The sequence below is a fragment of the Ursus arctos genome, unplaced genomic scaffold, assembly GCF_023065955.2.
Source record: "Ursus arctos isolate Adak ecotype North America unplaced genomic scaffold, UrsArc2.0 scaffold_12, whole genome shotgun sequence".
In the NCBI taxonomy this organism is placed as follows: Eukaryota; Metazoa; Chordata; class Mammalia; order Carnivora; family Ursidae; genus Ursus; species Ursus arctos.
Genome location: NW_026622786.1, coordinates 63252958 through 63278059, shown reverse-complemented (window position 1 = coordinate 63278059; position 25102 = coordinate 63252958). Strand labels below are relative to the sequence as shown.

The following is a 25102-nucleotide window of genomic DNA, read 5'->3' as shown; positions in this document are numbered from 1 at the left end:
GGTTTTTATTGAGATCTTTCTTGTTTCTCAGTGTAGGAGTTTATCACTATGAACTTCCCTCTTAGAACTGCTTTTGAGGCATCCTATAAATTTTGGTGTGTTGTATTTCCATTTTCATTCATCTTAAGATATTTTTTGATTTCTTTTTTTATTTCTTTGACCCATTGGTTGTTCAGTAGTGTGTTGTTTAATTTCCACATATTTGAATTTTCTAGCTTTCTTCTTGTAGTTGATTTCTAGTTTTATACCATTGTGGTTGGAAAAGATGCTTGACAATTTCAGTCTTCCTAAATTTTTAAGATTTGTTTTGTGGCCTACCACATCATTTATTCTGGAGAATGGTCCATGTGTACCATAGAAAAATGTATATTCTATTGCTTTTGGGTGGAGTGTTCTCTATATGTCTGTTAAGTCCATCTGGTCCAATGTTTCCTTATTGATTTTCTGTCTGAATAATCTATCTATTGAAGAAAGTAGGGTATTAAAGTTCTCTATACTATTATTGTATTGCTGTCCGTTTCTCCCTTTAGGTCTGTTGACGTTTGGTTTATATATTTGGGTGCTCCTGTGTTAGGTGCATGAATAATTATGAATGTTATGTCATCTTGTTGGATTGACCCCTTTATCATTCGATGGCTGGTTTTGAGGTTTTAAACCTGACTTAAAATAATAAGACTAAACATAATTATACTTTAATATGTATATCAACATGTGAATGTAGAGGAGAGCCAAATAATGAAGTGTTATTCTTTAGATTGAATATTTGAATCTTATGTGTAACAAATAGAAGTGGGTTTTAGTTTATCCTCTTTGATGACCTTTGTCTATTATAGTCTTTGTCTTAAAATCTGTTTTACCTAACTATAGCAATTTCAGCTTTCTTCTGGTTTTCATTTGCATAGACTGTCTTTTTCCATCCCTTTACTTTTTTTTTTTTTTTTAAGATTTTACTTTTATTTGAGACAGAGAGAGAGACAGAGCACAAGCAGAGGGAGCGGCAGGCAGAGGGAGCAGCAGCCTCCTTGCTGAGCAAGGAGCCCGATGTGGGACTCGATCCTAGGATCCTGGGATCATTGAGCTGAAGGCAGAGGCTTAACCGACTGAGCCACCCAGGCATCCCTCTGTCCCTTTACTTTTAATCTGTGTGTCTTTGCATCTGAAGTGAGTCTCTTATAGGCAGCATATGGATGGGTCTTGTTTTTTTATCCATTTAGCCATTCTGTCTCTTGATTGGAGAATTTAGTTCATTTACGTTTAATGTAATTCTTAATAGGTTTGGACTTATTGCCATTTTGTTAATTGTTTTCTGGGTGTTTCATAGGGCAGAGGCATTATTTGAAGAGATAATGGCTACTAATTTTCTTGAACTGGCAAAGGACAGTAATCTGCAGATTGAAAAATCCCAGTGAATCCAAATTAGGATAAATAAAAAGAAACCCCACAGTGAAACCACAAAACAAAATAAAACAAAAAACAAAACAAAAGCAAAGGGAATAGTGGGGTGAGTATTAGTATTGTCTTTTTTTAAAATTTTTTAAGATTTATTTATTTGAAAGAGAGAGAACATGAGCAGGAGGGGCAGAGGGAGAGGGAGAGGGAGAGAGAATCCCAAGCAGACTCTGCACTGAGCATGGAGCCTGGCACGGGGCTGGATCTCACAACCCTGAGATCATGGCCTGAGCTGAAACCACGAGTCGGATACTCAACCAACTTTGCCACCCAGGTGCCCCTAGTATTGTCTTTATATGAAAAATATCACTAGAACAGAAGGTTGTAGATATTTGTTTTGTTTTTCAATGGATATTGAGTTTTGGGCTAATGTCACCTTTAGAATAGTCTTACATTCTGTTTGTAAAAAAGCAATTTAAAATTTTTTTTTTATTTAAAGTAATCTCTATGCCCAATGTGGGGCTTGAACTCACAACTCCAAGATCGAGAGTCACATGCCCCACTAAGCCAGCCAGGTGCCCCAGTTTTTAAAACTTTTCAAAGCAGTTTTAAAGCAATTGTAAGCAAATTTTAAAGCAATTTTTGACAATTTAGAGATTGAGGGCCTCTGAGTTTGATTATCAACATGATTTTAAAGATTTCTATTTTAGTTTAATCCTATTTTCTTCATTTTAAAAGTAATCTTCATTTTAGTAATAATCATTTAGTAATGATTCCTACTTTTTAGTTTTGTTTCTCTAGTGGCAACTAGGCACTTTCTAATATATATGTATTTTTTTCAAGGGGAATTGCTTCTTAAATTATATACTTGATGACTTTAAAATATGAATATGTAGGAATTGATCTCTGGTAAATACAGATTTTTCTATAGAAGGCACTAAAATATAAAACTAGAATCATTGTGTGTGTGTTGTGTGTGTGTTTTTAAAGATTTATTTATTTATTTTAGACGGGGGCAGGGGAAAAGGGAGAGGGAGTGAGAATCTCAAGCAGACTCTACATTGAGCCAGGAGCCCAATGTGGGGCTTGATCCCATGACCCCAAGATCATGACCTGAGTTGAAACCAAGAGTCGGATGCTCAGCTACTGCACCACCCAGGCGCCTCCCCCACCTTTTTAAAAAAGTTTTATTCGTTTAAGTAATCCCTATACCCAGTGTGGGGCTCAAACTCATGACCTCAAGAACAAGAGTTGCATGCTTTTCTGACTGAGCCAGCCAGGTGCCCCTAAAACTAGAATCATTGTTAGAAAATGAGTTGAAGATAACTTTTAGCCTATTCATCTAAGAGTATACTATTATTTAGCTTATGAGGTCAATATGATTCAGTTCTCTCTGTTCAAACATTAAGGGACCTCTACATCAAATTAAATTAAATACATGTGATAGTATCTCTTAGTAATCGTGAGAGTGTCTGGCACATAATAGGCATTCAGATCAACAAGAGCTGTTTCCCTTTTTCCCTTAGAGAACTTTTAAAGAAAGTGGGAAATGTTAGGTTGAGTCTTAAAAACAATAAGAGATAATAATTACATGAAATTATTATATAATGAGTAAGGATAATTATAATAATAAAACAAAGATAATTAAATATAGGGAAAAGTGAGATCTTTCTGGGTATGGGAGAAAACATCATGAGCCAAATCACAGATGTTGGAATGAACATAATATGGTATATTCAGGGGCACCGGGCTGGCTTAGTCGGTAGAGCCTGTTATTCTTGATCTCAGGGTTGTGAGTTCATGCCCCACATCGGGCATGGAGCCTACTAAAAAAAAAAAAAAAAGATAATATGTTTAGGGGATAGTTTGAAAAATGGGATTGGAGGGTGGCAGCTGGAGAAGAGTACAAAATAAGATTATTAGGTGAGTCCCTAATGGGAGTACCTAACATTTATGACACATGAAAAAAAATTGTTTTCCTTGAGTAGTGAATGATAAATACCTTGATAACTTTTATTTGAAAATTATTAAAAACCACATCTAGGTCTGGAGTTTTCTTTATGGGAAGGTTTTTAACCTTTTAAGATCAGTAGTTCAGTTCCTTCAGTAAATATATTACTATTTATGTTATTATTATTATTATTATTATTATTATTATTATTATTATTATTATTTTGACTGAGCTTTGATAATACCCTTTAAGGAATTTGTCCATTTCATATAAATTGTTGAATTTATTGACAAAAAGTTGATCATATTATTCCCATAGTATACCTTTAAAGTAGGATCTTTGGACATGTTCTTCCTGTGATGTTGTTAATCTGTCTTCTCTCTTTTTCCCACGATCAGTAAAATAAAAGGGTTTACCAGTTTTATTGATCTTGTTGGAGTACCAGCTTTTATTTTCATTGATTTTTCTCTATTTTTTCTCTTTTTTATTTCATTCTGCTACTTTCTATTCATTCTATTTCATTCTGTTCATTTTTTAGTTAGATCAGCTATGATCCTTAATATTTCCTTTTTCTTACATTGGATTTAACTTGCTCTTTATTTTCATAGTCTATTAAGTTGGAAGCTTAGGTCATTGCTTTTAAATCTGTCCTTTTTACAAACGTAGATATTCGATGCTGTAGATTCTTTTAAAACACTGCTTGAGCAGGGGCGCCTGGGTGGCACAGTCAGTTAAGCTCCCAACTCTTGTTTTCAGCTCAAGTCATGATCTCAGGGCCATGGGATTGAACCCTGTGTCAGGGTCTGCACTCAGTATGGAGTCTCTTAAGATTTTCTCTCCCTCTCCCTGTGCCCCTCCCTGCACCATGCTCTCTCTCTCTAAAACATGAAATAAATCTTTAAACAAACAAACAAAAAACACTCTTAAGCAGCATACCAACATTTTCTTATGTCAAGCTTTTATTTTCATTTATTTTAAATTATTTTAAAATTTCCAAAAAAAGGGTTGCCTGGGTGCCTCAGTAGCTTAAGTATCTGCCTTCGGCTCAGGTCATAATCTTGGGCTCCTGGGAATGAGCCTTGTGTTGGGTTCCCTGCTCAGCGGGAAGCCTGCTTCTCCTGCCTTTGCTCCTCCCCACTGCTTGTGCTTTCTCTCTCTCTCTCAAATAAATAAATAAATAAATAAATAAATAAATAAATAAAATCTTAAAAAAAAAATCCCAAAAGAAATAAAAAAGAAAGAGAGGTAAACCAGAAAACAGACTCTTATCTATAGAGAACAAACTGATGGTTACCAGAGGGGAGCTGGGTGAGGAGGATGGGTTTAATGGGTGATGGATATTAAGGAGGGCACTTATGATGAGCACTGGATGTTGTCTGTAAGTGACTAATCACTGAATTCTACATCTGAAACTAATATTATGCTGTATGTTAACTAACTGGAATCTAAATAAAAACTTGAAAAAAAATTTCCATTGTGATTTTTCTTTCACCCGTGTTGCTTAATTTTTAAGTATTTGGGCATTTTCAGATATCTTTCTGTTATTTGTTTCCATTTTAAATCTCTGTGGTCAGAGAATATGCTTTGTATGATGTGAATACTTTTTAATTTACTGAGACTTACTTTTTGGCTCAGGATATGGTCTGTTTTGATAAATAGTCTCTGTGTACTTGAAATGAATATGGACTCTGATGTTATTGGGTAGAGTGTTCTATAAATGCTAAATCACATTGATTGTTAATATTGATCAAGTCTTCTATATCCTTATTGATATTTCTGTCTGCTTGTTCTATCAGTTATTGAGGGGGGTATTAAGATCCACTAAATCTGTGGGTTTGTCTATTTTTTTCAGTTCTATCAGTTTTTGTTGCATGTATTTTGAAGCTCTGATATTAGGCATAGTAACATTTAGGATTGTTAGGTACTTGATAACTTGACCCTTTCATCATTGTGGGATAACCCTCTTCTATCCCTTGTAGTGTTCCTTGATCTTAGATCTCTTTTGTCTGATATTAACATAGACATTTCTGCTTTCTGTTGCATAGAATTAGAACAGTATGTCTTTTCCCATCCTTTTGCCTATTTCTGTCTTTATGTTTGAATTAGTTTTTTAAAATTGAGGTATAATTGGCATACACAATTATATTAGTTTCAGGTATACAACATAATGATTCAGTGTTTGCATATATTGTGAAATGTTCACCACAAGTCTCGTTAACATTTGTCACCAAACATGGTTATAGATTTTTTTTTTTTTTTTTGAGAGGCAAATGAGCATTTGTTCGGGATTAAAGAATTGCAGTGTGGGGAAGACAGATTCAAGTTAATACCCAAATAGGAGTCCCACTTGTAGGGTGAAAGCAACAGGTTTTTAGAGGAAGAGGAAGAGGGCAATTACCTGAGTTAAATAAAAGGGGAAAAAACGTTTTCTACTTATGTTTACAAGCCAAACTACTCCGGGTTATGCATTAACTGTTGACTTTTTTCCCCAGAAAGTCCATAACCATCAGTCTTATAATCAGGGTGTTTGTTCTTCTGTTGACTTCTCAAGCAATTGCTTAACATAATTACCATTTTGTCCAGAAGGTTTTAGCCAGTTCAAACAAAAGCAAGTAAGGCAGTTTCTCTACAATGCCTGCTCTAACTCTGTTTTAAAATGGTTCTAGTCCTGTCAGTTTTCCACAAGATCATGAGGCAGGTGGACTTATTTTCTTATGATGATAACTTTTAAGACCTTTTAAGATTTATAGTCTTAGCAGTTTTTGAATATGCAATACAGTATTATTGACTATAGTCACCATGCTGTACATTACATCTCCACGACTTTTTTAAAAGATTTTATTTTTAAGTAACGTCTACACCCAACATGGGGCCCGAACTCACAACCCTGAGATTAAGAGTTGTGTGGTGTACTGACTGAGCTAGCCAGGCACTGCCTCATGGCTTTTTTATTTTATAACTGGGAGTTTGTACATTTTGACTCCCTTCATCTATTTTGCCTACCTTCTTTCCCCTGTCTCTGACAACTACTGGTCTGTTTTCCGTATCTATGAGCTTAATTAATTAATTCATTTTTAAAGATTTATTTATTTGAGAGAGAGGAAGCATGCACGCGTGTGTGAGTGGTAGGGAGGGGCAGAGGAAGAGGGAGAGACTCAAGCAGACTCCCTGCTGAGTGTGGAGCCCAACACAGGTCCCAATCTCATGACCCTGCAATCATGACCTGAACTGAAATCAAGAGTCAGATGCTTAAACCACTGAGCCACCCAGATGCCCCTTATTTATTTTTTTAGATTCCACATATAAATGATATCATGTGGTATTTGTCATTGTCTGACTTATTGCACTTAGCATAATGTCTCAGGGTCTACCCATGTTACCATAAATCACAAGATTTCATTCCTCTTCTTATTTTTTTCTAAGTTATCTCTACACACAATATAGGGCTTGAATTCACAACCCTGAGATCATGCTCTACTAACTGAGCCAGCCAGGTGCTCCAAGATTTCATTCTTTTTCATGGCCAAATTATATTCCATTATGTATATATTATATATTATACACACACACACACACATATGCCCCCTGTATTTTCTTTTTTTTTTTAATTTTTAAAAATTTATTTGAGAGAGAGAGAGAGATAGTGGGGGAAGGGACAGAGGGAGAGGAGAGAGAATCTTAAGCAGACTCCCTGCTCAGCATGGAGCCCACTATGGGACTCGATCTCATGACCCTGAGATCATGACCCGGAGGTCATGACCTGAGCGGAAACCAAGAGTCAGACACTTAACTGACTGTGCCACCCAGGTGCCCCCACCCTGCATTCTCTTTATCCATTCATCCATTGGTGGGCATTTAGATTGTTTCCATATCTTGGCTGTTGTAAATAATGCTTCAGTGAATGACATGGGGATGCATATATTTTTTAGAGTTAGTGTTTTTGTTTTCTTTAGGTAAATACACAGAATTGGAATTGTTGAATCATATGGTAGTTTTTAAAAATTTTTTTGAGAAACTGCCATACTATTTTTCTTAGTGGCTGAGATTTATATGAGCACTGATAGAGCATTAAAGTTCCCTTTTCTCTACATCCTCACCTGTACTTGTTATTTCTCGTCTTTTTGATAATAGCCATTCTAACAGGTGTTAGGTGATATTTCACTGTGGTTTTTGAATTAGATTTTTGTAGGCAACATATAGTTGGGTCTTGCTTTTTAGCAATACAGCAAGTTCTGCCTTTTAATTGGGCTTTTTATGTCTTTTCATTTAGTATGGTTATTGATATATAGGGCTTAAATTAGTGGTTAGCTGAAACTGATACCTGCTGGCTCATACTAGCTTGCAAGATTTGATTGTGCACATCTCTTCTCATCTTTGCTTTCAGTGATTTAAATTAGCTGTGGTGGGAGCATTTACACAACAAAAATTGGTAAATATGTCAGTTGGGTCTCTTCCACCCTTGTGAGCTTGTTATTAAGCATTTACTAGGACAACACTGGTTTAAATCTACTATTTTGCTACTTGTTTTCTTTTTGTTTAATATTTTCTTTGTTCTTTTTTTCTCTTTGTCTTCTGTGGAGATTTTTTTTTTTTTTTTTTTTTTTTGGTAATTTCACTTTAGTTGTTTTATAAGCTCATTAACTATATCTCTGGTGTTTTGTCTTGCTTTTAGAATTTATAATGTATATCCTCTTTTTTCCTTTTTTCAACAAATATCTTTATCATTCTTTTCTCAAGCAGAATATTTTTAGTCTCAAGATACAGAAAATACAATAATTTAACTTTTTGAAAGATGTTTTTATTTTAATCATCTGATGTTTATCATGACAAGTGCACTCCTTAATTCTTATCACCTATTTCACCCATCCCCCCCACAGACCTCCCCTCTGGTAACCATAAGTTTGTTCTCTACAGTTAAGAATCTGTTCCTTGATTTGTCTCTCTCTCTTTTTCCCTTTGCTCCTCTGTTTTGTTTCCTCAATTCCACATGAGTGAAATCCTATGGTTTTTCTCTGACTGACTTATTTCACTTAGGACTATACTTTCTATCTCCATCCATGTCATTGCAAATGGCAATATTTCATTCTTTTTTTTATCACCAAATGATATTCTAGCGTGTGTGTGTGTGTGTGTATCAAATTTTCCTTATCTATTCATCAATCGATGGGCACTTGGGCTCTTTCCATATCTTAGCTATTGTAAACAGGGCAGCTATAAACATAGGGGTGCATGTATCCCTTTGGATTAGTGTTTTTGTATTCTTTGGATAAATTCCCAGTAGTGTTGGATCATAAAGTAGGTTTTATTTTTAACTTTTTGAGAAACTTCCATACTGTTTTCCACAGTGACTGCACCAGTTTGAATTCCCATGCAACAGAGCAAGAGGATTGCTTTTTCTCCACATCCTCACCAACACTTATGGTTTCTTGTGTTTTTGATTTTAGCCATTCTTACAGGTGTGAGGTGGTATCTCATTGTAGTTTTAATTTGCATTTCGCTGATGGTAAGTGGTTGTGATTATCTTCTCATCTGTCTGTTGGCCATCTGTATGTCTTCCTTGGAGAAATGTCTGTTTATGTCTTTTGCCCGTTTTTTAATTGGATTATTTGTTTTTTGGGTGTTGAGTTTTATAAGTTCTTTATATATTTTGGATATTGACCCTTTATCGGATATGATATTTGCAAATATCTTCTCCCATTCCATAGGTTGCCTTTTAGTTTCGTTGATTGTTTTCTTTCTTTCTTTCTTTTTTTTTTTTTTTTGCTATGCTTTTGTTTCCTTGTCTCAGGGGACCTTTCTAGAAAAAACGTTGCTGCAGCTGATGTTGCAGAAATTACTGCCTGTGCTCTTTCCTAGGATTTTAATGGTTTCAGGTCACACACTTAGGTCTTTAATCTGCTTTGAGTTTATTTTTGTATATGGTGTAAGAAAGTGGTCCAGTTCCATTCTTTTGCATGTTGCTGTCCAGTTTTCCCAATACTATTTGTTGAAGAGACTGTCTTTTTCCCATTGGATATTCTTTCCTGATTTGTCAAAGATTAATTGACCATATAATTGTGGGTTTATTTCTGGATTTTCTATTCTGCTCTATTGATCTATGTGTCTATTTTTGTGGCAGTATCATACTATTTTGATAACTACAGTTTTGTAGTGTAACTTGAAGTCCAGGATTGTGATGCCTCCAGTTTTGCTTTTCTTTTTCAAGACTGCTTTGGCTATTTGGAGTCTTTTATGGTTGCATTCAAATTTTAGGATTGTTTGTTCTAGCCCTGTGGAAAATGCTGGTGGTATTTTGACAGGGATTGCATTAATATGTAGATTGCTTTGGGTAGAGTAGACATTTTAACAATATTTGTTCTTCCAATCCATGAGCATGGAATGTCTTTACATTTCTTTTTTTTTTTTTTTTTTAAGATTTTATTTATTTATTTGAGAGAGAGAGAGGAGGAGGAGCAGAGGGAAAAGGACAGCAGAGTCAGAGTTGAGCATGGAGCCCAATGCAGGGCTTGATCTCATGACTGTGAGCTAAAATCAAGAGTTGGACACTTAATTGATTGAGCCACTCAGCTGCCCCATGTCTTTCCATTTCTTTGTGTCATCTTAAATTTCTTTCATCAGTGTCTTATAGTTTTCAGAGTACAGGTCTTTTACCTCTTTGGTTAGGTTTATTCCTAGGTATGTTATTATTTTTGGTGCAATTGTAAATGGGATTGTTTTCTCAATTTCTCTTTCTGTTGCTTCATTATTGGTATAAAGAAATGCAACAGATTTCTGTATGTTGATTTTGTATCCTTGACTTTACTGAATTCATTTATCAGTTCTAGCAGTTTTTTGGTGGAGTCTTTTTGGTTTTTGATAGATAGTGTCGTGTCATCTGCAAATAGTGAAAGTGTTACTTTTGCCTTACTGATATGGATTCCTTTTATTTCTTTTTGTTGTCTGATTGCTGTGGCTAGCACTTTCCAGTACTATGTTGAATAGAAGTGGTGAGTGTAGACGTCAGTGTTTTCTTCCTGACCTGAGGGGAAAGGCTTTCTGTTTTTCCCCATTGAGAATGATGTTAGCTATGGGTTTTTCATATATGACTTTTACTATGTTGATGTATATTCCCTCTTAACCTACTTTGTTGAAGGTTTTTGTCATAAATGGATGTTGTACTTTGTCAAATGTTTTCTCTGCATCTATTGAAATGATTATATCGTTCATATCCTTTCTCTTAAATTGATGTGATGTGTCATGTTGATTGATTTGTGGGTATATATTTTTTAAAATAATTTTTATTTTGTTATATTAGTTACCATACAGTACATCCCCAGTTTTTTATGCAATGTTCCATGATTCATTATTTGCATATAACACCCAGTGCACCATGCAATATGTGCCCTCCTTAATACCCATCACCGGCCTATCCCAATCCCCCACTTCCCTCCCCTCTGAAGCCCTCAGTTTGTTTCTCAGAGTCCACAGTCTCTCATGGTCTATTCCCCTTTCTGTTTACCCCCCCTTCATTCTTCCCTTCCTTCTCCTACCGATTTTCCTATTTCTTATGTTGCATAAATGAGTGAAACCATATGATAATTGTCTTTCTCTGCTTGACTTACTTCACTTGGCATAATCTCCTCCAGTCCCGTCCATGTTGCTGCAAATGTTGTGTAATCGTTCTTTCTGATGGCTGAGTAATATTCCATTGTATATATGGACCACATCTTCTTAATCCAGTCATCTGTTGAAAGGCATCTCGGCTCCTTCCACAATTTAGCTATTGTGGACAATGCTGCTATGAGCATTGGGGTGCATATGGCCCTTCTCTTCACTACATCTGTATCTTTGGGGTAAATACCCAGTAGTGCAATTGCTGGATCATAGGGTAGCTCAATTTTTAACTTTTTAAGGGACCTCCGCACTGTTTTCCAAAGTGGCTGTACCAACTTGGATTCCCACCAACAGTGTAAGAGGGATCCCCTTTCTCCACATCCTCTCCAACATTTGGTATTTTCTGCCTTGTCAATTTTTGCCATTCTAACTGGCATAAGGTGGTATCTCAATGTGGTTTTGATTTGAATTTCCCTGATGGCTAATAATTTTGAACATTTTTTCATGTGTCTGTTAACCATTTGTATGTCTTCATTGGAAAAGTGTCTGTTCATATCTTCTGCCCATTTTTTGATTTGTTTTTTTGTTTCTCGTGTATTGAGTTTGAGAAGTTCTTTGTAGATCTTGGATACCAGTCTTTTATCTGTAGTGTCATTTGCAAATATCTTCTCCCATTCCGTGGGCTGCCTCTTAGTTTTTTTTTACTGTTTCCTTGGCTGTGCAGAAGCTTTTTATCTTGATGAAGTCCCACGAGTTAATTTTTTGTTTTGTTTCTCTTGCCTTTGGAGATGTGTCATGAAAAAAGTTGCTGTGGCCGAAGTCAAAGAGGTTGCTGCCTGTGTTCTCCTCTAGGATTTGGTGGATTCCTGTCTCACATCGAGGTCTTTCATCCATTTGGAGTTTATCTTTGTGTATGGTGTGAGAGAGTGGTCAAGTTTCATTCTTTTGCATGTAGCTGTCCAATTTTCCCAGCACCATTTATTGAAGAGACTGTCTTTTTTTCCACTGGATGTTTTTTCCTGCTTTGTTGAAGATTAGTTGCCCAAAGAGCCGAGGGTCCATTTCTGGGTTCTGTATTCTGTTCCGTTGTCTATGTGCTGTTTTTGTGCCAGTACCATGCTGTCTTTGTGATCACAGCTTTGTAGTATAGCTTGAAATCCGGCATTGTGATGCCCCCCGCTTTGTTTTTCCTTTTCAGCAATTCCTTGGCAATTCGGGGCCTTTTCTGGTTCCACACAAATTTAAGGGCTGTTTATTCCAGTTCTTTGAAAAATGTCATTGGTATTTTGATTGGGATAGCATTGAAAGTGTAGATTGCTCTGGGTAGCATAGACATGTTAACCATGTTAATTCTTCCGATCCACATGCATGGAATATTTTTTCATCTTTTTCTGTCTTCTTCAATGTCTTTCAAGAGTGATTTGGGGCGCTTGAGTGGCACAGCGGTTAAGCGTCTGCCTTTGGCTCAGGGCATGATCCCGGCGTTGTGGGATCGGGCCCCACATCAGGCTCCTCCGCTATGAGCCTGCTTCTTCCTCTCCCACTCCCCCTGCTTGTGTTCCCTCTCTCGCTGGCTGTCTCTATCTCTGTCAAATAAATAAATAAAATCTTAAAAAAAAAAAAAAGAGTGATTTGTAGTTTCTAGAATATAGATCCTTTACGTCTCTGGTTAAGTTAATTCCGAGATAACGTATGATTTTTGGTGCTATTGTAAATGGAATGGATTCCCTAATTTCTCTTTCTTCAGTTTCATTGTTCGTGTATAGAAATGCAACTGATATCTGAGCATTGACTTTGTATCCCACCACGTTACTGAATTGCTCTATAACTTCTGGTAGTTTGGGGGTGGATTCTTTTGGGTTTTCCATATAGAGTATCATGTCATCTGCGAAGAGAGACAGTTTGACTTCTTCTTTGCCGATTTGGATACCTTTTGTCCCTTTTTGCGGTCTGATTGCTGTTGCAAGGACTTCTAGTACTGTGTTGAATAATAATGGCGAGAGTGGGCATCCTTGTCGTGTTCCTGATCCTAAGGGAAAGGCTTCCAGCTTTTCTCCATTGAGAATGATATTTGCTGTAGGCTTTTCATAGATGGTTTTTATGAAATTGAGGAATGTACCCTCTATCCCTACACTCTGAAGGGTTTTAATCAGGAAAGGATGCTGTATTTTGTCAAATGCTTTTTCTGCATCTATTGAGATGATCACATGGTTCTTGACTCTTTTTCTTGTTGATATGATCTATCACACTGATCGATTTGCGAATGTTGAACCACCCTTGCATCCCAGGGATGAATCCCACTTGGTTATGATGGATAATCCTTTTAATGTACTGTTGGATCCTATTAGCTCGGATCTTGTTGAGTATTTTGGCGTCCATACTCATCAGGGATATCGGTCTGTAATTCTCCTTTTTGATGGGGTCTTTGCCTGGTTTGGGGATCAAGGTAATACTGGCCTCATAGAATGAGTTTGGTAGTTTTCCTTCTGTTTCTATTTTTTGAAACAGCTTCAGGAGAATAGGTATTATTTCTTTTTTGAATGTTTGGTAGAATTCCCCGGGAAATCCATCAGGCCCTGGACTCTTGTTTTTTGGGAGGTTTTGATCACTGCTTCAATCTCTTCATAATTAATCGGTCTGTTTAAAAAATCAATTTCTTCCCGTTTCAGTCTTGGTAGTTTATAGGTTTCCAGGAAGGCATCCATTTCTTCCAGGTTGTTTAATTTATTGGCATAAAGCTGTTGATAAAAGTTTCTAATGATCCTTCCTATTTTATTGATGTTGGTTGTGACCTCTCCCTTTTCATTCATTTTTATCAATTTGGGTCCTTTCTCTATTCTTTTGAATAAGTCTTGCCAGTGGCTTATCGATCTTATTTATTCTTTCAAAGAACCAGCTTCTAGTTCTGCTGATCTGCTGTACTGTGCTCCTGGTTTCTAATTCATTGATCTCTGCTCTAATCTTGATCAACTGCTTTCTAGTGCGTGGGTTAGGCCTGTTCTTCTGTTCCAGCTCCAGCTTCTTGAGGTGAAAATATAAAAACTGCATTTTAGATTTTTCTGTTCTTTTGAGTGAGGCTTGGATGGCTATGTATTTTCCCCTTAGGACTGCCTTTGCAGTGTCCCATAGGTTTTGGACCATTGTGTTTTCATTCTCGTTGGTCTCCATAAATTGTTAAAATTGATCTTTAATTTCCTGGTTTATCCAATCATTCTTGAGCAGGATGGATTCTTTTGGGTTTTCCATACAGAGTATCATGTCATCTTTTGGTATTGGTTGAGACCTGTTTTGTGACCCAGTATATGGTCTATTCTGGAGAACGTTCCATGTGCATTCAAAAAGAATGAGTATTCTGTTGTTGTGGGGTGTAGTGTTCTATATATATCTATGAGGTCCATCTGGTCTAGTATGTCATTCAAAGCTTTTGTTTCTTTGTTGATTTTCTGCTTAGGAGATCTGTCTATTGCTGATAGTGGAGTGTTGAGGTCCCCTACTATTAATGTATTTTTATCTATATGTCTCTTTATTCTGGTTAAGAGTTGGCATGTGTATTTTGCTGCTCCCCTGTTGGGGCGTAGATATTTATAATTGTCATATCCACTTGTTGGATACATCCTTTAATAATAATATAGTGTCCTTCTTTATCTTTAACTACAGTGTTCAGTTTAAAATCTAATCTGTCTGATATGAGAATTGCTACCCCAGCTTGCTTTTGAGGTCCACTGGCATGAAAAATGGTTTTCCATCCCTTCACTTTCAGTCTGGATGTATCTTTAGTTTCAAGATGAGTCTTTTGTAGACAGCAAATGGATGGGTCATGTCTTTTTATCCAATCTGCACCCCTGTGGCGTTTTATGGGAGCATTTAGGCCATTCACATAGAGAGTGATTATTGAGAGATATGATTTTAATGATGTCATGTTGCCTGTAAAGTCTTTGTTTCTATAGATTGTAAATTTCTGTTCTGTATCACTCTTGGGGCCTTTTTACTTTTATAGAACCCCCCCCCCCCAATATCTCCTGTAGGGCTGGTTTTGTGGTGACGAATTTGGTCAGTGTCTGGCGATTCTGGAAGGTCCTTATCTCTCCATCAATTCTGAATGACAGCCTTGCTGGATAAAGGATCCTTGGCTGCATGTTTTTCTCGGATAGAGCTTTAAAAATACCCTGCCAACCCTTCCTCTCATTCCAGGTCTGTGTAGACAGGTCGGACCTAATTCTGATATTTTTGCCTCTGTACATGAGAAATTTCTTCGCCCTGGCCACTTTCAATACTGTATCCTTGGATCTAATATTTGTGAATTGCCATGACGTGACATGGCGTAGGTTTGTCGTGGTTGAGCTTGGGAGGGGTCCTCTCTGCCTCTTGGACACGAATGCTTGTTTCCTCTGCTAGATTAGGGAAGTTTTCAGCTACAGTTTGTTTAAATATCTCTTCTAGACTGCTCTCTTTCTCCACCCCCTCGGGGATGCCGATGATTCTGACATTGGAACGTTTCATTGAGTCAGTAATCTCCAGTAATCTACATTCTTGAGATTGGATTTTTTTGAGGCAAGTTTCTGTTTTAGCTTTCTCTTCTACCATCCCATCCTCCAATTCACTAATTCGTTCTTCTGCCTCATTTACCCTGGCCGTCAGAGCGTCTAGTTTTGATTGTATTTGATTTATAGCATTTTAAATTTCTGCCAGATTCACTCTCATTTCCACCCTTAGAGATTCTATATTCTCATTAATATTTTCGTTAATATTTTTTTCAAACTTACACATCATCTTGACCAGTTACTCTGAACTCCATTTCTGATAATTTGGTTATATCCATATCTATCAGTTCTGTGGCAGAGACCACAGACTCATTGTCTTTTCTTTGCTGGGGGGTATTTCTCCTTCTCGTCATTCTGATGAGGAGAGGTTGCAGGGTGGCCCAGAGCGCAAATTATTGACCAGGACCCAGGCAGTGTGCACTTGTTTTATAGGGACCTTAGGGATGTGGGCTTCTTGATTTTTCAGCCTGCCTTCTGGGGGCCTGCTGCGCTGATACTCAGGCAACCCTGTTTGGGTAGAGTCTCCCTGTCCCCTGTGAGGGGGGATGGGGATGGGCACACTGTGAGCTGGTATTTCCGGGCTTTTGTTTTCTGGCGGCTTTCCCTGGCAGTTTTCTGTGACTCTTCTGAGAGTTAGAGCAGCAGTGGCTGTATCCTAGCCTCTGTCTCAGAACAGAGAGATTGCAGTCCGCTCTCCACTGAGCTCTCTTGGCCACTTTATTTCTGTTGGTGCTGCTAAAAACCCTGCAGCCTCCTGGGTTGTGCGCCCCACAGCCGGTGTCCCAGCCCTCACTTCAAGGGCCCGCACGTCACTGTCCTTTCTGTTTCTTTCTTTCTTTTTTTTTTTAAAGATTTTATTTATTTATTTGACAGAGATAGAGACAGCCAGTGAGAGAGGGAACACAAGCAGGGGGAGTGGGAGAGGAAGAAGCAGGCTCATAGCAGAGGAGCCTGATGTGGGGCTCGATCCTGTAACACCGGGATCACGCCCTGAGCCGAAGGCAGACGCTTAACCGCTGTGCCACCCAGGCGCCCCTGTCCTTTCTGTTTCTAACACCACCAGCTGCTCCCACGTGCGCTCCCGAGTGCTCTGTTTCAGTGTGGTTCATGCGCACTCTGGATCGCTGGTTTTCAGTCTGATCACGCGCACGCTCCTGAGCTCCCGGTATCAGCCTGATTCCAGTGAGCACTCCAGAGCTCCAGTTTTCAGTCAGGTCGCGTGCACATGCGCTCCCGAGCTCCCCGTTTCAGTCCGGTTCCCGAGCTCTCGGTTTCAGTCTAGTGCGAGTGTGCGCTGCGGAGCTCCGGTTGTTGTATGGACGCGTGCCCTCTCCCTAGCTCCCGGTTTCAGTCTAGTTCGAGTCCGGAGCTCCGGTTTTTAGTCTGGTCGCGCGTACGTTCCTGGGCTCACAGTCTCAGTCTGCTCTCTCACCGGTGCGGGTCCGCTAGTCTGACCCGCTCCAGTGCCGGTGGCTACTGCTTCCTGGCGCCCGAGCGTGGCGGCTCCCCTGGTGAAGTTTTATGTTTTTTGTGCTTGGTATTTCTTGAGGTTCTTGGATGTGTCGGTTATAGTTTTCATCAGATTTAGAAAAATTTCAGCCTTTATGTCTTTCATTTTATTTTTTTATTTATTTGAGAGAGAGAGAGATAGTAAGCATGAGTGGAGGGAGAAGCAGAAGGAGAGGGACAAACAGACTCAGTGCTGAGCACATTGGTCTTGATCTCACAACCCTGGGATCATTACCTGAGGTGAAATCAAGAGTTGGATGCTTAACTGACTGAGCCACCCAGGTGTCTCCAGCCATTAGATCTTAAAATATTTTTCTTCTGACTTCTCTTTCTCTCCATCATCTCTTTTTCTTTAACTCCAATGACACATGTACTAAACTTGATTGTTGTTCTATGACTCACTGATGCTTTGTTAATTTTTTTTCTAGAGTTCTTTCTCTCTCTCTCTCTCTCTCTTTTTTTGTTTTGTTATGTACCTAAGTTCACTGGTCTGCTATATTGTCTCTTCTGCTGTTAATTGCATTCTGTGTACTTTCCATTTCAGATACTATATTTTTTTATCTCTAAAAGTTTCATGTGGGTCTTTTTTTATATCTTCCATATTTTTCATTGTCATACTTACACTTCTGCCTTCTTGAACAATTGGAGTATATTTATAAACTCTCTTAATGTTATCTACTAATTCTATCATGTGTCATTTCTACGTCTTTCTGTTGATTGATTAGTCTACTGTTTACGGGTTGTATTTTTCTATTTCATTGCATACCTTATGATTTGTGATTGAATGCTAGACATTGTACATTTGACTTTGTTGGGTGTTGAATTTTTATATTCCTTTAACTATTTGGGGATGTGTTCTGGGGCAGTTTCTTTCAGAAATGGTTTGATACTTTTGAGATTTGCTTTTAAGCTCTGTTAAGTAGAATCAGAACAGACTTTATTCGTAGGCTAAACTGGCCTGGGCTTTCAGGCAATAACCTCAGGATTCTATTGATACCCCATATGTTAGGAGACCTTTGTGTTGTGGTTGTTGAGAATAAGAACTATTTCTGGCCCTGTATGAGCATTGGGAATTGTTCTGTCTGCTCCTGTCCAGTGATTTTTTTCCCCCTTCTCTCAGTAGTTTCCTCATATTCATGTATTGATCAGACTCACTGAAGACTCAAGGCGAACACTCTTTGTATGTTCAGAGCATGAGCATATGCTTGCCCCCCCCCCCGCCCCCATCTCTCTTTCTTTTCTCTGGGAATTCTAGATGCCTTGGTTTGTCTGAACTCTGAACTCTGTTTCTTCAACTTAGGAAGACTGCTGGATTCTGTGTTACTCCTCTCTGCTCTTTCCAGGTAGCAATCTGGGGACAATCATAATGCTCATCTTATTTATTTTCCTTAACTCAGAGGTCATTATACAATGCTTTCTACTTGTACATTGTCTGAAAACAATCACTTTGTATATTTTGTCCAGGTTTTTAGTTGGCTAATGTAGAAGGATAAATCTGTTTTCTGTAATCCATTATGTCTAGAAGCAGAAGTTTTATATCATTATTTTAATTAGTATCCCTTTTTTAACTTAGCAGTGAACATTTTCTCTTTGTTTTTTCTTTTGACAGAAAAAAATTTCCATCTGTGGCCATCCAAACACATAATTATATGTACTTGTTTTTAAGATTTCTGTGTTCAGAGACTCTCCAAGACCCATTTATGTTACAGTGTCCTTTGGATTGTCAGGTTGTTTATCATATCTAACAGTAATTTTCTTCTTTGAAGGTTATTTTTTCTTGGGATGCCTGGGTAGCTCAGTTGGTTGAGCATCTAATTCTTTTTTTTTTTTTTTTTTTTAAAGATTTTATTTATTTATTTGACAGAGATAGAGACAGCCAGCGAGAGAGGGAACACAAGCAGGGGGAGTGAGAGAGGAAGAAGCAGGCTCATAGCGGAGGAGCCTGATGTGGGGCTCGATCCCCCAACGCCAGGATCACGCCCTGAGCCGAAGGCAGACGCTTAACCGCTGTGCCACCCAGGCGCCCCTGAGCATCTAATTCTTGATCTCAGTTCAGGTCTTGATCTCAGGGTCATGAGTTCAAGTCCTGCGTTGGCCTACAAAAAAAAAAAAAAAAAGACGATTTTCTCTTCTTCAAAGAGGATGGCTGAGCAATATTCTCTCTGGTAGCCCTTGTGGACCAAAAAATAATCTTAATTTATTTATTCAACAATTATTTATAGAATATTTGCTATGTGGCAGTCCTTATGCTAGGCATTGGGTATCTGTACAAAGGTGTATGAAAAAGAGTTCATGACTTCAGGGAGTTCATAATCTAGTAGGTAAATTGAGAAGAAACTGTTAGTTTTCCCTTTGTGGAATATTAGTGGAACCATGGAAACAAAGGTGATTATACTCTCTGAGTATTGCTTTATTCTAATCCTAATTCACTTCTTTTCTCAAACACCCAAGCGTGCTCCTGCCTTAGGATCTTTTTTGTTGCTGTTCCCTCTGCCTAGAATGATCCTCTCCCAAAGGTACTAAATGAATTACCCCTTACTGCTTCACATTCCTGCTCAAATACCATTTTGTCAATGAGACGTTCCCTGACAGTTGTGTGTAAAGTATCACTTCCTACCTTCATTCTTTATTTCCTTTCTTGGATTTGTTCTTCTTTATAGCATTATTATTTACGTTTAAAAAAATATTTATTTATTTATTTATTCGAAAGTGAGAGAGTAAGCGAGTGGGGGAGGAGCAGGAGAGGGACAAGCAGACTCTGCACTGAGCACAGAGCTGAGGCAGTGCTTGATCCCCACAACCCTGAGATCGTGACCTGAGCTGAAATTAAGAGTCAAACGCTCAACTGACTGAGCCACCCAGGGGCCCCTATTTACATTTTAGTTTATTTTTATCTTCATCATCTTTTGCCCCGTCCCTGCCACAGATGTAAATGCCAGATGAGCAGAGGCTTTATCTGTTTTGTTCACTATTTTATCCCTAGCACCTTGAGTAGTTATGGGTACCTACTGGATTCTTTATTTATTTTCATTTTATTATTATTTTTTAAAGATTTTATTTATTTATTTATTTGAGAGAGAGAGAGCAAGAGGGAGAGGGAGAGAGAATCCAAAGCAGACTCCATGCTGAGTGCAGAGCCAGACATGGGGCTCTATCCCACATGGTGAGATCATGATCTGAGCTGAAACCAAGGGTTGGGCGCTTAACTGACTGAGCTACCCAGGAGCTCCCCTACTGGATTCTTTATATTTCATGAAAAAATTAATACCTCACTTGATTATTTTCCTTTTCATGTTTCCCTGCAAAGCATTTCTTGACTGATTTTATTCACATTGCTTATTTTTGCTTTACTAGGTGCTTAGAATATGCATATGTCTTAATAATACTATAATAGTCAAAAGAGACACTTACCATATCAAGTACTTATTGATTTTTTTTCCTCTCTCTTAGTCTTCATGTAGGACCCACCCAATTGATAAACATGTTGAGGTCCTGATCAATAAATATGGATTGTCTGCCAAACCAGTTGCTCCTCAGATGTTTGCGTGTGCTGGAAAAGAGCACATGGAAAAATATGGTATGTTAAAAAAATTTTAAGGCCTATCGGTAGTTGTGTGTGTATGATGCAAAACAACAGGAATTTATTCAGTATCTGTGGACAATGCCAGGATATGTAAAATATAAGATGGTTTTTGAATTAAATTGAAGAAATAGTCCATGTAGGATTTAGTTGTAGAGAAAGTATTTATATATAGGACATCATAATGGAAGTACCTAGAATGTTCCATGCCAAGAAATTGAAATAGGAAAAATAACATAAATCTTGTCCCCTTTAATCATGAATTATAAATTAAGGTTAATCAGTTCTGAATATAGTGACACTTAAAGCATGCTGTTGGTAATATGTTTATATAGCCAGATTTAATTCTTGGTACTTGAATTCACCAAGAATCCATCATCTGTCATTCCATAATGTTTTATTAGATTTAAATTTCGTAGTTGATTTGCATTTTGTAGGTAAACATCCTAATTTTTTGACTGATGATCAGTATTGGCTTCCTTAGCGGTTAAAGCATGGGATAATGCAGATAGGATTTTTAAAAAATTGTATGACCCTGAACCAGTGCTTTACTGTGTACTTAGATAAGAAAGGAAATGATCATACTCAAAATTTCAACATTCCTATTCTTCCTAGGAAAAATACCCCGGTTGTTTGATAGATCAAATAATTAGAAAGGAAAAAAATCTTCAAGGAAGAATCGGTGAGAGGAGCATTGCCAGTTTTTGGCCATGAGAATTTTCTTCCTTATAGCTATTTCCATTTTTAAATTCAGTCCGTTCCAATCTGGTTTCCCTCCTTTGTCAAGGCTACCATTGAACACCACGTTGCCATATCTAGTACATACATTTTAATCCTAATTTAACAGACCTCAGCACCATTAATCCCTTTGACCACTTCCTTCTTGAAACATACTCTTCTTTTGGCTTTCATGACACTCATTCTCCTGGTTTTTCTTACCTCTTTGGCTATTCCTTGTCCATTTCCTTTTCAATTAAAATATTATTTGAGCTCTCATTATATTCGAGGCATTGTTCTAGGCATTGAAATGTAGCAGTATATCAGTTTGCTATTGCTTTGTAATAAACCATGCCAAAACTCAGTGATTTTAAAAAATAATCATATATTATTATAGTTTACAAGTTAGTAGATTGGGAATCAGCTCATCTAAGCTGAGCTCAGATCTTGTTTGGGTTAATCATATGACTGTACGTTGGTTGGAAGCTCTGTTCTACTCTTCTTTGGCAGTGTCATATGTCTCTCCTCCTCCTGGGACCAGAGAGCTGGCCCTGGCATGTCCTTTTCATGTTGATAGCAGAAGGACAAGAGAGTAATCTGCAACATGTAAAGCCTTTTGAGACTTAAGCTGTTGACCAAAGCAAGTTACATGGCAAGCTTGGAATCAAAGGATAGGGAAATATATTTCATTTCTTTTGTGGTAGGAAACTGCAAAGACAGACCTAAAAGGACATTTAAGAGGGAAAAAGAATTAAGTATATTAGTGCATTCTTTCACAAGCTATCAATAAGCAGAAGAGATGTGAAATTTTTGCTTAAATTTCTAGTTTGGGACAGACAATAATATGTGAAAAAAATGAAGTTAATTTCAGGTAATTATTAGTCCTGTGAAGAAGAACAAAACAAAGTAATATACTTGTGGGGAGAGGGAGGCCAGTGATGGCCTCTGTACTCACATATCCAGTTGGCATCTTGGATCTTTGCTTATATATTTAACAGGCATCTCAAATTTAACATGTTCATTTTATTTTTTTTAAAGATTTTATTTATTTGTCAGAGAGAGAGAGAGCACAAGCAGGGAGAGCAAAAGGCAGAGGGAGAAGTAGGCTCCCTGCTGAGCAAGGAGCCCGTTGTGGGACTCAGTACCAGGACCCTGGGATCCATGACCTGAGCCGAAGGCAGACGCTTCACTGATGGAGCCCCAGGCGTCCCAAATTTAACATGTTCACATGCAGACTCTTTTTTTTTTTTTTTTAAGATTTTATTTATTTATTCCACAGAGATAGAGATAGCCAGCGAGAGAGGGAACACAAGCAGGGGGAGTGGGAGAGGAAGAAGCAGGCTCACAGCGGAGGAGCCCGATGTGGGGCTCGATCCCACAACGCCAGGATCACGCCCTGAGCCGAAGGCAGACACCCAACCGCTGTGCCACCCAGGTGCCCCAGATGCAGACTCTTAATTCTGTTCTCCCATAATTTTAAACTTGTTCCTTCTCTAGTTTTCCTTGTTTCAGTAAGTGGCACTTCCATCTATTCAGATGTTCAAAGCAGAAACATGAATCATCTCTAACACTTCTTCCTCCTTTTCCCCTCTTCCAGTCCCTCATTACGTCCTGTCAATTCTACTTGCAGACTCCAAATGTTTCTTCCTTCCGGTTCCTTTCACTACCACAGCTCTTACCCTGGACCAGAATTTTTCACAATGTGGATTGTGACCTGCTAGGAAATGATGGAATCAAGTTAGTGGGTTGAACCCAGCAGTTTTTTAAAATTGAAAATTTGTCATTGTTGAGTATTATAACTCAATACAGAGATGTACACAAAACATAAATATACAGCTAAGTGAATTCTCACGGTGCTCCTCACTGTGACCAAAACCACCTACCAGGTAAAAAACAGAATGTTAATACCCAAGAAGCCTCTCAGTAGATTATTTTTATCTTAAGAATTTTGTGGGTCGGGGCGCCTGGGTGGCACAGCGGTTAAGCGTCTGCCTTCAGCTCAGGGCGTGATCCCGGCGTACCGGGATCGAGTCCCACATCAGGCTCCTCCGCTATGAGCCTGCTTCTTCCTCTCCCACTCCCCCTGCTTGTGTTCCCTCTCTCGCTGGCTGTCTCTATCTCTGTCAAATAAATAAATAAAATCTTTAAAAAAAAAAAAAAGAATTTTGTGGGTCTCTTGTGAATCTTCTTAGGTCACTGCATTAGACAAAAAGCTACACCTACAAATCTCTTTGAGATAAGCTCTCTTCTTCCTTGGGTCCTTTCTGAGATGGCTGAGGGACAACATTCTTAAGCTTCCTAGTAGTTCTTTGATTGAGAAGATTTGTGAGGCATAGCCTTTTTCTCTTTAGAGGGCTTTTTTCTGTTCAAACTATATTCTTTTTTTTTTAAAGATTTTATTTATTTATTTATTTATTTGACAGAGACAGCCAGCGAGAGAGGGAACACAAGCAGGGGGAGTGGGAGAGGAAGAAGCAGGCTCCCAGCGGAGGAGCCTGATGTGGGGCTCGATCCCAGGACTCTGAGATCACGCCCTGAGCTGACGGCAGACGCTTAACGACTGAGCCACCCAGGTGCCCCATTCAAACTATATTCTGAGGCATCACTTTTGATCTGAGATCTTTAACAAAAGATTTATCACACCCTGGACCTCATCTTTGGACCATTTTTTCGTGGTAGTGCCCTGGATTTGATCTTTGCTCAAAGGCCATTTCTTAATTTTATCATCTTTTCCCATTTTGAGAAGCTTGAATTTTCAAAATCATCAACTCCTGAATTCTTTTTGGTTAACAGCCCTTTCCTCAATATAGCAATATAGATTTTTACCATAAAGAGCAAGAAGAAACCATGTGGCACCTTCAGTATTTTCCTTATTATCTAATTTTCACGTAACTGCAGATAATAGTGTTATTATAATTTCTGCTCCTATTGTAGCAAGTATCTCCTTTCCTCTAGTCCTCACTAAGGTTTTATCATTTTGCAAACCCTCACCAACAGCATCCTCAAAGGATCTGGAGGCTTCTAATAATAGTTTCTTTAAGGCACTTTAGGCTTTCACTAGGAGTTTCCTTATAACCACCTCCTGTTTCCAAAGCCATTCACATATTGTACATTTTTGTTTAGTGTAACCCCAGTTCCAGTATATTAGTCTGCTCAGGCTGCTGTAACAAAATACCATAGACTGCGTGGCTCAAACAACAAAAATTTATTTCTCACAGTTCTAGAGGCTGGGAAGTCCGAGATCAAGGTGCAAGGTAGATTTTATTCTGAGGCCTTTTCCTTTGGCTTGTAGCTGGCTGCCCTCTTATGTGTATTCACATGACCTCCTCTTCTGTGCGAGTGCAGAGAGAGACAGAGAGAGAGAATGAGAGAGACAGAGTGAGAGGAGGAAACATCTTTCTCCCCCCCCTTTTTTAAAGAATTTATTTATTGGACAGAGAGAGACACAGCCAGAGAGAGGGAACACCAGCAGGGGGAGCGGGAGAGGGAGAAGCAGGCTTTCCGCTGAGCAGGGAGCCCGATGCCGGCTCAGTCCCAGGACACTGGGATCATGAGCTGAGCCAAGGCAGACGGTTAACGACTGAGCCACCCAGGTGCCCCTTTCTCTTCCCCTTCTTAAAAGGATTATTGTAAGGGCACTAACCCATCATGAAGGCCTCACCCTCATAACCTCATCTACCCTAATTACCTCCCAGTTGTCCCATTTCCAAATACCACTACATTGAGGGTTAGGTCTTCAACATATGAATTTTGTCAGGGACACGGTCTGTAGCATTTAGGTACCAAAATATGTATTCATTATTTGTTATTGTATAGTAATGA

General features: G+C 38.4%; 1 protein-coding gene and 1 long non-coding RNA gene across 2 annotated transcripts in view; one reads left to right on the top strand and one right to left on the bottom strand.

The window, feature by feature from the left end:
* SCP2 (sterol carrier protein 2) overlaps positions 1–25102 on the top strand; it is a 115825-nt gene that overhangs the window by 16785 nt on the left and 73938 nt on the right. The window contains exon 6 of the mRNA XM_026498068.4: positions 20434–20560. Coding sequence (XP_026353853.2) covers positions 20434–20560 — 127 coding nt within the window. The remainder of the gene's footprint in view (positions 1–20433; positions 20561–25102) is intronic.
* Positions 18802–20534, bottom strand: LOC130543494 (uncharacterized). Its single transcript, XR_008958875.1, has 2 exons — positions 20395–20534; positions 18802–19079 (listed from the first exon to the last, which is right to left on the bottom strand). It is a non-coding gene; the product is annotated as an uncharacterized LOC130543494 (long non-coding RNA).